Source organism: Thunnus thynnus, chromosome 22, assembly GCF_963924715.1.
Source record: "Thunnus thynnus chromosome 22, fThuThy2.1, whole genome shotgun sequence".
Taxonomy (NCBI): domain Eukaryota; kingdom Metazoa; phylum Chordata; class Actinopteri; order Scombriformes; family Scombridae; genus Thunnus; species Thunnus thynnus.
Window position 1 is genome coordinate 20,143,275 of NC_089538.1, and position 12,627 is coordinate 20,155,901.

A 12,627-nucleotide genomic window follows, 5' to 3' on the forward strand; every position below is an offset into this window, starting at 1 on the left:
TGAATTCGCTAGGGTCTTGTCTCATGAGCTTGTTTGGATAAGATAAGTTGTATTAATTCTCCTCCTTCACCTTCTCCTACACAGATAACAGTTTGGAGCATCGCACCCCGGACCAACTTCACCCAGGAACCATGGACCACTCTGGGTTGCTGTGCTCCAACACACCCTCCCCTTCCTGGAATGGACCTAAAGGCTCCACCTTTTCTCCCGGAGCATGGAACGAGCCTTACAATTACAACATGAACAAAGGTCCGGCAGTTCCGCCCAAACAGCACAGCATTATCGGTAACGCAGGAGGAGGGACGCAGGACGGGGTGATGTTAGTGGGCTCAGGACAGTCGGTGAGCTCACACTCCAGTTCATTCATGTCCGTGTCAGACCACTCTGGGAGAAGAGGGAATAACATGCCGGGGATTTCGCTGGCAGCAGCCATGATGGAGAAGCGAAGTGAAACAGAAGGAGCTGCAGCAGATGGAGGGAGAGGAGGAGGCGGAGGAGGAGATGGAGGAGGAGGGGGATATGGGGAGACAGGGAGAGGAAGGGAGAGGTCAGCACGATCCATAGCAGCAGCGAACGCCTTCAAGTTCCGGGAGCGTTCCCTTTCTACGCCCACAGATTCTGGTTCCTTCTGTTTTACAGAAGGTGGAATAGGCCAGCCAGACATCACATCCACAGGGAATGGGAATGTTATGCCGATAACAGACCACCAACAGCAACATCATCACTTCCTGGGTATGGGTGAGAACTATGCCCTCCTCTACCCGAGAGGGAGCTCAGAAGACAGTGCAAGTACCACCGACACAATCTCCGTCACAGCTTCAGACTACAGCACAGAAGGCCGCTTGCGCCTGCGTTCACGCTCCATCTCACTTAAGAAATCCAAGCGCAAGCCACCGCCTCCTGTGAGGAGTGTCTCTCTAATGAAGAACCTCGGAGAAGCCGAGGGGAGGATCCACCACGAAGGCAGTCTTTACCGAGATGGCCGGCCAAAGAGCCTGCACATCCCCAGGGATCACTTCCCAGACTTCCAGCCTGATTTCCTCCTACCCAGCTCATCCTGCTCCTCTAAACCTAGTGTTCGTGAGGGGGAGCTGGGCCAGGGAGGCAGTGATGGACCTCCAAGCCTGGAGGTGCAGGCACCAGAGAGGGAGGGAGAGACAGAGCTGACCTTCCCCACTCACTGGCAGCTGGGGGAGTGGAAGAACAATGACCCCTACAGGTAAGGAAAAAACTGCACTTGGTTGTTTGGGGCTTATTTGCTCTGTTGAATTACTTAATGCCTAATTGTGCCCTTATTCAACTTATTAGGCATTCTGAAGGTTTGTTATGCAAAAACTTGAAATGCAATTACATTTCTTCCCTCCCCTTCTCTTTGCTTCTCTTCTTATCTCTTCTCATCTCTTCTCCAGGTCTCTTTCAGGCTCCAGTACAGCAACAGGTACCACAGTGATTGAATGTATGAAAGTCAGAGGCAGCTCAGAGTCGCTGCTTGACTCACCCTCCACCTCCAGAGCTACATCGCCCTCACAGCTCTCCATGGAAACTGATGTCAAGGCCTCTTCACCTTTCAAACCCCCAGGACTTATGTCCCCGTCAAGTGGTTATTCCAGTCAATCAGAGACTCCAACCCCAACTGTTCCACTCAGTCATGTGGCAGGACCAGGGACAGTGGGGACAATGGGGACATTGTCAGGGTGTAAGATGCGCCCAAAGATCCCAGAAAGAAAATCATCGCTACCATCACCCAAGGACCCTGCTGCGAGGTCTAGATTGTCCTTTGAAATGCCTGGGAATGCACATCTGGAGCTTTCGTCGATCAAGCCAAAGCAAAAGGCCAGCAGACGACATTCTGACACCTCCACAGCGGCAAAACCTGGAAAAATCAGCCCAAGCTCTTCACAGGCGTTACCTGTGGTTACCCAGAATGAGCTAAAGACTATTCGGCTTCGCTCTGTCTCTCGCGGTGACCTAGAGGACTGCCCTGATGGGGCATCTGACACCATTGAAGAAGAACAGCATGGCCAAGACCTAGGCGAGGACCCCAGCCCACCACCAACTCTACCAAAACCCAAGCCACCTGTCGCTGTTAAGCCCCCCTTGCCCAAGCGGCCCCTAAATCTCCTCCTGAAGTCTCCTTCCCCCTCATCCACTTCCCCCCTTGCACTCGACTCACCTCCTGCCTCACCTACAGAACGGCCAGTGCCCCTGGGTAACATTTACAAAGTCATGAAAAAACCCAAACCCAAAAAGCCTCTGCCGCAAACTCCTACAAGTCCCTCAGTGCCCCCGGATTTAAATTCGACTATCACCCCACAAACTTCCTATGATCATCAGTTCCTCCCTCACCCCCAGTCCCTCTTTGATCTCCCTCCTCTCCCAGACCCCCAGCCTCTCCTGGAAGACCCAGTGTTGGAGCCTGAGTTTGACGCTGACCCAGAGATCGAGCTTGGGCCTGCAGATGGAGGCTCACTCCCCTCTCCCTGCAGTAACCAGGAGGTCCCAGAGCTCCAAGACAAGAGCAAGACACTCCCCTCAAGGATGACAATCTCCTGTCTGGCAGAGCTGTCAGACAAAAAGAAACCCAAGGTAAGGAAGACATTGCCCAAAAAGTGCTTGATATTGAAGGTGATACTGATACTGATACTAAAAAAACTCTCTTATTCCTTTCAGGTTCCACCCCCAGTCCCCAAGAAGCCGAACGTCTTGCTTCTTCCCTCATCGGTCCATTCCTCAACCAACGGCAGCACAGACCGTCAGACACCGCAGACCGACAGCCCTGTTGGACTTCGGTCTCCTGTTGGAGCTTTCCCACCAGAAGATATTCCTACTACTCCTAATGTCCCTGAAATGCCAGAGCAAGATGAGAATCATTTTGGAACAGATGAAGACAGTTCAAAAGAGTCATCACTTCAGTCATCTCTCCAGGATTCCTCCCTCACAGAGCTGGAAGAGAAGATGACCAGCACTGGGATCGGGGCAGGTGAGACCCTGTTCATTGAGATGCTTTCAGAGATTTGTACAGAATAGGGTCACATGGTGTGTTGAGATTAAGTCGGATCCTTTGTTTGCATCAGACGTGATTTGCCTTTTGTAAGCATTTTGTCTCTTGAAACAGAAAAACATTTAACCAAAGTCCATACAATTTCACTGTAACGCCAACCTTACCAATTTAAAAGACATTAAAAAAGCTTAAGAATAATTTAAAAGGAATAACCAGATGAAAATCTATGTTTTAAAAATCATACTTACTCTTGCAGGCTTGAAAGGTCATTTTGAAATGTTTCTGGCTTGGACAGCAGCTGCAGCAGCTTGGAACAGTTTCATTGGATTTCAATGAAAACCCAATTTCACTGTTAAATAAAAGGATCAAAATGTCCATAGAAACTAAAACCAATACTGCCAGCTAGCAGACTTGGTTCATTTTGATGCCATTTTGTAGTGTTGCAGTGTGTCTGTCTACGATATAGTAGCTAAACAATACACATTAGTGATCATTTTCAAAGCGTGGTTGTGTATTTAGAAGCCATGTACGGTGAGATCCAGAAAGAAAACCCATTCTGAGTGTTGTTTTTGCTGCTATAGAGCAATGTTAATAAAATATACTCCGTCTAAAGTCATTTGATCGTAGTCTAAGTTTGGCAGAAGCTTTGGAACTATTAAGCTTTTTTAAAATCATTTTATATGCTAGCGTATAATGATAGCCTGTCAGAGCTGCTACATTTGATTACGGTCCTTCCCTGCCGTTTTTGATGCACAACCTCCTGATTCTGCCAGAGGAGATTTCTCATGGTTTGAAGCAAATCAAGCCCAATTGTGCTAAAATTGGACCAAATCAAAACACACAGTGGCTCATACTGTTTGTAACACTGAAGATGACATGTGTCATCATTATCTGATTATTAGCTGATTCTGTATATAACCGAATCAAATTTAGCTTAATTGCATTATTCATAATACATTCTCATGTATTATGAATATTGGCATGGGTAAGATGACAATACAGCAAAGCCAGCAGGCATTTACAGATATAATGTCTTTTTCAGATGACTCATCAGCTAGTGAGAAGATGGTACTCCACATCGCTGAGGAAACAGATGATGACTTGTTGGCCACCACGCCTACAACACACACCACTGAGGACCTGTTCACTATTATACACAGGTATGACCCCACACAAGCATATATCCAATTCATATATCAGACATACAGACAGATCTATTATATTACTGCAGTTACATTTCCTCAAAAGGCCTTTGGAAAGGATAAAATTGTCTGTTGTGACGGTAAAAACTTATTCTCACAGCCCAAATGGTCTCAGCAAATACAAGGCTTGCCTGCCAGCTTATTATAACCCAGAGTGTGTGACGAAAGGCACATTGTCTTTTTGAAAAGGTGTGAGGCGGACAGAGCATAAGGTTCCCTAGCAACGGCTACATGTACTGTGGGTTACTGCACGACCAGCGGCTCTTATTTTGTCCTTTTTTCCCACACACATATGGATCCAAGCACACGCAGAATCACAAGAAAGCTAGTCTCTAAGCAACAAGTGTTCGTGATTTTACCTTCCATGATGCTGAAAATAGCTTGAAAGGTAGAGAAGAAAGGGTGAGGAGGGGAAAAGTGTTTTCATCTCCTACAAGAAAGGATGGAGTCCCCTCTGCAGTTACACGTTTTAGTTTTTTATTCTGTGAAAGGAGGAGCAAATTGGGGAATATAAATGTGTTTTAATGTTTTTTTTTAAATCTTTCCACCTTCCATATTTACTAATGTTTTTTTGTCTTTTCTTGTCTTCGACCAGGTCCAAGCGGAAGGTTCTTGGTCGCAAGGAGCCGTCGGACTCCTTTGGTAGCCGCCAGAGCCTGGTGTCCCCAGTGAAGCACAGCACCAGTGGTGGCGACCTCCGAAATCTCACCTTGGGCAGCAGCCAGAGGTCGAGCTCCCGCAATGAGAACTTCATGGCCCTGCTTCAGAAGAAAGGCAGCAAGTCTTCCAGCGGAGGGGCCAGGGTCTCTGCCATGGAACTTCTCAAAAGCACAAACCCTCTGGCACGACGTGTCACAGAGTTTTCAACCACCACGTCGACGACCGCCGAGGGAGGAGAGGCGGCATCCGGCAACGGCAAACCCAATGATCAATGAACTGACGTATTGTAAAAGGAGGCTAACCAGGTCTGTTTGTTGTTGACAAAGCTACCAACCAATTCTACAATCTGCCACCCACTGGAGACGGGGCCTTCTGACAAACATGTCCAACTGGATCGCTCCAACTACTGATTGACCATTTGCACTGTCCAATCATATTGGAGCACATTTTTTGGACAAAATGGTCCCTCCCATGGTTGGAGCGTTATTGTTCCCTGTCAAACCGGTCCCTCTAGGAAAGCAAGAAAATCTGTGGAGAGCCAAGTTTGTTCTCACTATATTTTCAATGAAAGGTGGAGGTTTTGAGGTCATGCTTAAACACTGCACCGTGTTTTCCTTGTTGGGGATTTGTTCAGTGTGGAGGCCGGATGGGTGAAAGAAAAGGGATGTGCAGACGCTGGGAATACGAGGATATACAGTGGATATCTACTCCTGGCTACATCTAGATGACAACAACAACAAGAGGCCCTGATGACGACATCCTCTGTGGTACAGATCTATACCACAGAGGATCAGTAATCAAATGAATCCAAGAAATAAATGGAATAAAACACAGAAGATGTGAGAGTTTCAAATGATTCCTCTACGATTCAACCAAAACCCTCCAACCAGTAGCACTACAGCACCGACACCTGTAGACCCATATGAATTGAAGGGTACATTTTTAACGGTGTGATGAGGCATTTGAGAAAGCCAATATGCCTAAAACCTTGGACATTGTGGCTCTATGGTAAATGCTATACCATAGCAGGCAGCAGCGGTGTCGTTTTCAAAAGACAACATTCGGATGAAGCGCAGGATTTACAAAGAGAAACCACATGGGGGCTTTTTGCCACCAAAGATCAGGCATGAGCATGTCACAGATTTCGTTGCTCATGCTATGAACATGAACCTTCACAAATACATTCCACAGAGGCACCCAGCAAGCGGACGACATTTTGGAACGCAAGCACTTTTCTCTTCTTTTTTTTTTGGCGTCGGAGGTCGTTTACACGGCGCAGCCTTTGCGTCGCTCAGTTTTCTTGAGACACTCGACTGGTGTCCGTCCTTATTATTTTTATTATTTTATTTTTGCTTATATATTTTTTTTTTCTTACACATGCTAGATGGCCATACACATGTTTAATTGGACTGTGCTGTATGTATCATGTACAAAGATAAATGTAATGCATCTATCAACCAATATTCATTTACGAAGACAAAAAAATAGACAGTGTACAGATATCAGCAAGCAGCTTGGACAACAAACTGCCCACACGATGGAGGGAACACACACACAAAGACTAAGGAGTGATGTCATGGAGGACAAGCAGAAGAGAGACCTATCTACACAAGCGTGTGTGTGTGTGTATTCATATGAGTGTGTGTGCAGATGAAATCACGCCTGTGGAGTTTCTGTACGGAGAGTATGAAGCAGGCCTGGTTATTAAACAGGGTTTTTATTCGTTTTGGGCTCTGGTGACAGGACCAAAGGACTGTTAAAAACTACAAACAGGCCAGAGGGGACCTAGCAGTGTGTGTGTGTGTGTGTGTGTGTGTGTGTGTTCATGTACGTGTATGTGTGTGTGTGCATGTAGAGGGAAGTGCCAGGAACTGAGTGGGAGAAGAAAGAGAGGGAGAATACATGTAGTGTGTTGTGCGTCTGTTTTAGTGTTTGTGTGCGCTTCACACTTTGCTGCGTGTGCATGCTCGGACTCGCACATGTCTGTGTGTGTGTGTGTGTGTGTGTGTGTGTGTGTGTGTGTTTATGTGTGCATCATCAACCTTCATCCTTCATCCCTTCCTTTCTTGGGAATGCTGTAGGATTCAAGTCACGGAACCCCGAACGGAGATTCTAGAACCAGGATTCCTAAATCGAGAGTATTCTGGAAGCAAGCGAGCATGCGAAACAGTTCCAGAACCCGGCGGATTCTGGAACGACGGTGTCTTGTGACATCATAATCCTGTGCAGAGGGACATTACAGGGCCAAGTAGTTTCCGTTTGTCTCGCCCTCCTCCGTGCACGTTTTCACACTCCGTCTCTCCCAAGAGGGGAGGTACCGCTCGTCCCTCTCCTCCTTTTTTTTTTTCATCAACTGCCGGAGCACACTCTCCATCTGTCTCTCTGCATATAGCATCATTCTCTTTTATTCTCTTTCCGCCTTTCTCTATCCTCTCCTCTGGCACATAGCACACACTGTCTTTTTTTTCTTTTCTATACACTGCAACCTCTCTCCGATTTTGCACGTAGCACCGCCTCTCTATTTGCCCTCCTCCCTTCCTCTTTTAACCTTCTCTCCATCCTCTCCTCTCTCCCTGACCCTCCCCCATTTTTCCGCTAACCTTCCCCTGTCTTTCTTTCTCTCTTCCTCCTCTCCACCTCTCTCTGCATTCAGTCTATGCATCTGAGCTCGGCAGTCAGACGACACGACACCGGATGAATGTCAATGAATGACTGTTAAGAAAATAGATGCTGTGCTTAGTTTGAAAGCGCAAAAAAAAAAAGAAAAAACATCCTTCTCTTGACACTTATCTTCTGCCTTCTCTCTTTTCTTGCTCTCTGAGTTTTTATACTTTAGCTTTCTTTTGTGTTTCCATGTAACATGGAATTAACATGGATGGGTGTGTGAATGAATGAATGGGTAGGATCTGTGCACAAACACGGAAACAGGCAGGGTTTGAATGTGGTTTTGCATAAAGGACTTTGAATTTTGGACTCTGAAACACCCTGTGGTCTTTGACCCTGGACCAACCCTCAGTTCTGAATCCCTGTGTGGACAGTCTGATAATTCTGGATTAGCAGTGGTTCAGCTCCAACACCTGACTTATCCCCTGCTTGGATAGACCGTGTGGAGGGAGGAGGGGGGCCTTTCATCTCTTGACTCCTAATCGGCAAACTAACCCATCGGTGCTATTGTGTCAGAGCTCCCCCTAGTGGACGGAAAAGGAGGAACCACACATGAGAACGTGAGAGTAAAAAGAAAAACTTGGTCACACACACATCTCTCTCTTCCTTACGACAGTCCTTCAGGTATTCCATCATCCTGAAAAAAAAAGATGAAGAATTAAAAATGCATAAATTATCACCATTTATGATGACTAGTCAAGTGACGCTTGTTTTAAATATTTAGTGAATGAAAAAAGATAAACCTATAAAACTCTGTGTTTGTTTGCCTTGTATACTGAATTTTGGGGCGTGTTGCTGCAGCGCCTACTGTGTTTTTTATTTGATTTTATTTCATTATTTTTTTTTTTATAATTTCAGCTGCCTTGGTGGTTCACACACAAACACGACCTTTTCTAAATCTAGCCAAAAGAACATATATGTTTAATCTGTATCTGACCTGCGAGGAAAACTGATATTTCGATTCTTTACCGAACAAATATCTGGTGAAGTTATATTTTAGAGCAATATCCCCCAGATAGCAAATCACAGATCTGACATGGCTGGACTGGAAGCAGCAGAGCAGCAACATGTGTCCAGCAATGACTCATCTGAGATCATATAAATGATGGAGGGAAATCTTACAAAATATGATTTGAACTAAACCCACATATTTTGTTCAAAATATGGTAACAGAGTAGGAACAGAGAATAGAGATATGAGTACACTGTTAGGGCAGAAAGGACGTGTTGTTTTTCAGCACAATAATGACAGGAACCATTGCCTTTCTTGTTATAAAGTGATGTGTGGTGTGTAGGTGTGACACACGCTTGCATCTAAAAGAGTGTGTAAAAGGGTGGGCTGTCAGAGACTGTGTTTCACTTTCAGCGTGTGTTCAGGATCAAGAAATCACCGTGTTGTTTTCCTTGTTCCTGCAAAGACAGATGGCGGGTATCTTCGACATGGCACATTTGGTTTGACAGTGACTTGATAGTGAAGAGAGAGGTACAAACAAACAAAAAAAAAACATATGGGTACACTGGTAAATAGGGTGCTATCCCGTGTGTAGGGATACAAATCATTTCTTATTGATAAGAACATTTATTTTTTACAGATATTTCTCAGAGGTAGAGTTGCTACAGAGGCAGAAATAATCTCACAGGTTGGGTTAAAGAAACTATTGCGACATTACTGCCAACTTGCTGCCGAATTTTTGCTAATTTTTAGTTATACTGAAAGATAACTGACAAAAAAACATATTTACAAAGGGAACAAAATGCTGACCCTCGGTGTATTTGGTTGATCCCTCAAATCTTCCTATACACTACAAAAAAATGAGACTATTATTAACCAACAAATGAGACTATCTCTGCTTACAGAGCAGTTCTGCCTCCTAGAAATTCCTGTGGAGCTAAATTATTAATCTCTAAAATATGTTGACAACATATTATATTGAAAATGACATTTCCACAAAGTGTGAACATATAAAAGAGCTGACAAGAGGAATATATTGAATATTTAGTATATTATCCCTTCTTTTGGAGGACAAGAAGGGAAGAGAGGAAGGAGGGGAAATGAGAGTGCAGAGAGGAGGTTTGATTCTGCTGAATATGGGGATTACCATGCTGAAATTTATACATATTCCATCATCTTTTCCCTTCACCTCCTCTCTTCCCCTTTTCTCAGCTGTCGCGTGACTCAGAGGAGTAATCATGTTAAAAGCTTTTCCCTCTCTCTCTCACTCTCTCTTTTGCTTCACCTACAAAGTGATAAAAAAAAAGGTATGGGAAAGCGAGAAAAGATGGAGCGCTGCAATCGCTCGTTAATTAATTTGGTTACATTTTACAGCCTGTCGCTGCAGATAAGGAACTGCTGAATAGCGACTTGTTGCTAAGAGACGTAAATAAAAGCTGTGTAGAAAAAGTTAAGTCGGAGATTCTGATTTAAGCGATGAGTGTTTTCTCTAAAGCCAACAGAAAGATCACAATTTATCTGAATATGGATAAATGTCCCCTCAGATTGCATTAAGAGACTTATGACTCCAAAACAAAGTTGACCAGAAGTAATCTCAGTATTTGCAAAGAAGCCCAAATTTAATATATGAAAAACAGCTACTATATAAGTCAAAACTGTTATTTTAACAGAGAAATATACCACAACAGGGACAAAGCTTTACAGTAAATGCAACGGTCCACATTTAGTAAAACCATCACAGGAGCACTTTTAAAAAGTTCAATACCAACACATTATATTTTACCACTATACAACTACCTGCATGCCAAATTAATGATTATGTATATGTGAGTATTATTCAGGGTTTTAACTATTACTGGACATGTAGAGCAACGGTTCATGGTTCTGCTTCCCAACTCAAACCCAGTGGGTCCCAACAAAGTACCAGGATTTGGGTCATACTGGGGTTTTACTGCCTAAAGCTTTGGGTTTGATTTGGTAGTCAATGTGATGCATTAGCCTGGTGAGGTAGTGGATTAAATAGGGCAAAAATCAAGCTTTGACTTTGTGTTGGGTTCAGGTCTTAAATTTGGAAGTGCCTGTCAGATCCAGTAGGGTTGGGTGTTAAAGACATGTGTACAGGCTGGGTTTGGGTCTCATTTTCAGGACCTGAGCTAAATATTTGGGATATTTTGGCTGTAGCTCACCAAAGTACTAAGGTATTCACCTCAAAGCACCAAAAAATTGCATTTGAAAAACTGAGAAATAGTATCTTAATCCCAATTTTAACCATACCAATGACCTCCCCATGGTAATCCACAGATCTAACTGTTAAAGGGGACATAACATGCTTTTTGTGATTTTCTGTTACTTTTATACTGTTATGATGTTAGATGTCTATGCTAAATATAGTCAAAGTTGAGGTGAATGTATGGAAAACGACTTAAAGAGAGACAGGAGTTAAAACGGTTTCAGACAGAGGCTGAACTGAGGGGCTGCATAAAGAGCCGGTATGAGATAAGATTTATCTCTAAATCATGCAACGATATTACAGTAGAGCCTCAGAATAAAGATATAGACCTGGAAATGTGAATGATACATCCCCTTAAACACTTAATTGAGAATAAATTTTGAAGATGTAAGCGCGGTTCGGCTTTACGAGAGAGTGAAAGAGGGTGGAGAAAAAAAAAGCGACAGAGAAAGAGAGATAGTGGCTGCAAATTTGGGCCAAAGAGTATCTAGTATTTGTTTTAGGAGTGCCAGAGGGGTGAGGTTTACTATGTTTGGACATTTCAGGGGTACGTTGGCATGCTGCACATCACAAAAACTGATGTCCTATGGTGGTAAACCCCACCCCCTTCTCCCTGTGCCGCTCCAAGCAAAGTGAAGCAAACACCCCCCGACCCCCCCCCCCCCCCCCCCCCCCCCTTAGCCCAATTTAAACCCCAGTTTTGGGGGCTGTACAGGCAGCTTATAAAAACACAGAGATGAGACATAGAAAAATATAGAGAAAGAGAGACAGACAGAGTTATTGGAATTATTCTATTTTTGTTATTCCTCATCGAAAAAGACATATTTAAAGGAATATTCCATGTACATGTATGTATTGAATAGCCTCTGTTTCCCTGCCCCATCCAATGGTGTGATCTGTAGCTGCGAGGTAGTGTCAAACACATAAACGCTTCTCTCTGCAGCCAAGCAATGCCAATGTGATGAAATTATTATATCATTATAAATAAATTATTTTTCTTGCTTAAAAAAAAACAAAAAAAAAAGGTTTGTTTGTTTGCTTACTATGTGTTGTTGATGCTGTCTGCCCTACAAGTCTTCAAGGTTACTTTCTGAATTAGTGTTAATGAGTTCCCCCAGAGAGACAACAATGCTTTTGTTAATTGGGTGTTCATGTCTACAGTGAAGTATGAGATGCCAACTAAAACCTCTTGATACAAACTTTCATCATTATTTACTTCTTTAGGCCATTTAGTCTTGAAAGTACAGTACAGTGCACATTTGTATAACAGAAGTTGTTTTATGAAAGAAATATGTCTATCTTTGTTCCTACTTGACAAGAAACAGCTTCAGTGTCTTATTTGCTTTCCATTAGATATGAAATCTTGAATTTCCCTTTGGACAAATTTGAAAAATCCTCCCCAAATATTATCTTTGTTGGATATTTATATAAAAATACATCCATGTTATCAGGTTGAATCTCAAAACAGGGCTGCAATAGAAAAGAAGAACTGCCCAGTCAGGGTCTGATTAACCCAGTATGGGGCCCCTATTGACCCCCCTGTGCATCGTATGTATTTGTTGTTTTTTAAATCACATTTTTGGGTCATTTTTGGGAATATTTGCCATCCAAGGACAATATAAAGTAAAAATAATAAAGGCCTTCAAACTAGATTGTTACTTGGGGGGCCCTTTATAAGACAGGGCCTCAGGATTATTGGTAGTAATGCAGATGTTGCCTTAAGGTCCCTATCGTTTCAGTTTATATTGTGCTTTAGTAATGGATACTGTATTACCAAAAGGTATGTTCAGGCAGAACAGGAGGCAAATTTTTGCTTTGCATCATTTGCACAAGTTTGACTGCTGAACCGTTTGTGTTAATTCACCCCAAACACCCAGTGAACCAGCTGTTAGTTAGCTGTATGCTAGCTAGCAACGGAC

The 12,627-nt window shown here is 43.6% G+C and overlaps 1 protein-coding gene across 2 annotated transcripts in view; it reads left to right on the forward strand.

Moving 5' to 3' along the window:
- The window catches only part of nhsl2 (NHS-like 2), a 161,506-nt gene extending 151,121 nt beyond the window's left edge, over window positions 1–10,385 (forward strand). For both annotated transcript variants that reach the window (XM_067579881.1, XM_067579882.1), the window contains exons 6-10: window positions 85–1,219; window positions 1,410–2,586; window positions 2,671–2,980; window positions 4,044–4,161; window positions 4,799–10,385. In XM_067579881.1, coding sequence (XP_067435982.1) covers window positions 85–1,219; window positions 1,410–2,586; window positions 2,671–2,980; window positions 4,044–4,161; window positions 4,799–5,138 — 3,080 coding nt within the window. In that variant the 3' untranslated portion in view covers window positions 5,139–10,385. The remainder of the gene's footprint in view (window positions 1–84; window positions 1,220–1,409; window positions 2,587–2,670; window positions 2,981–4,043; window positions 4,162–4,798) is intronic.
- The last annotated feature ends 2,242 nt before the right edge of the window (window positions 10,386–12,627 follow it).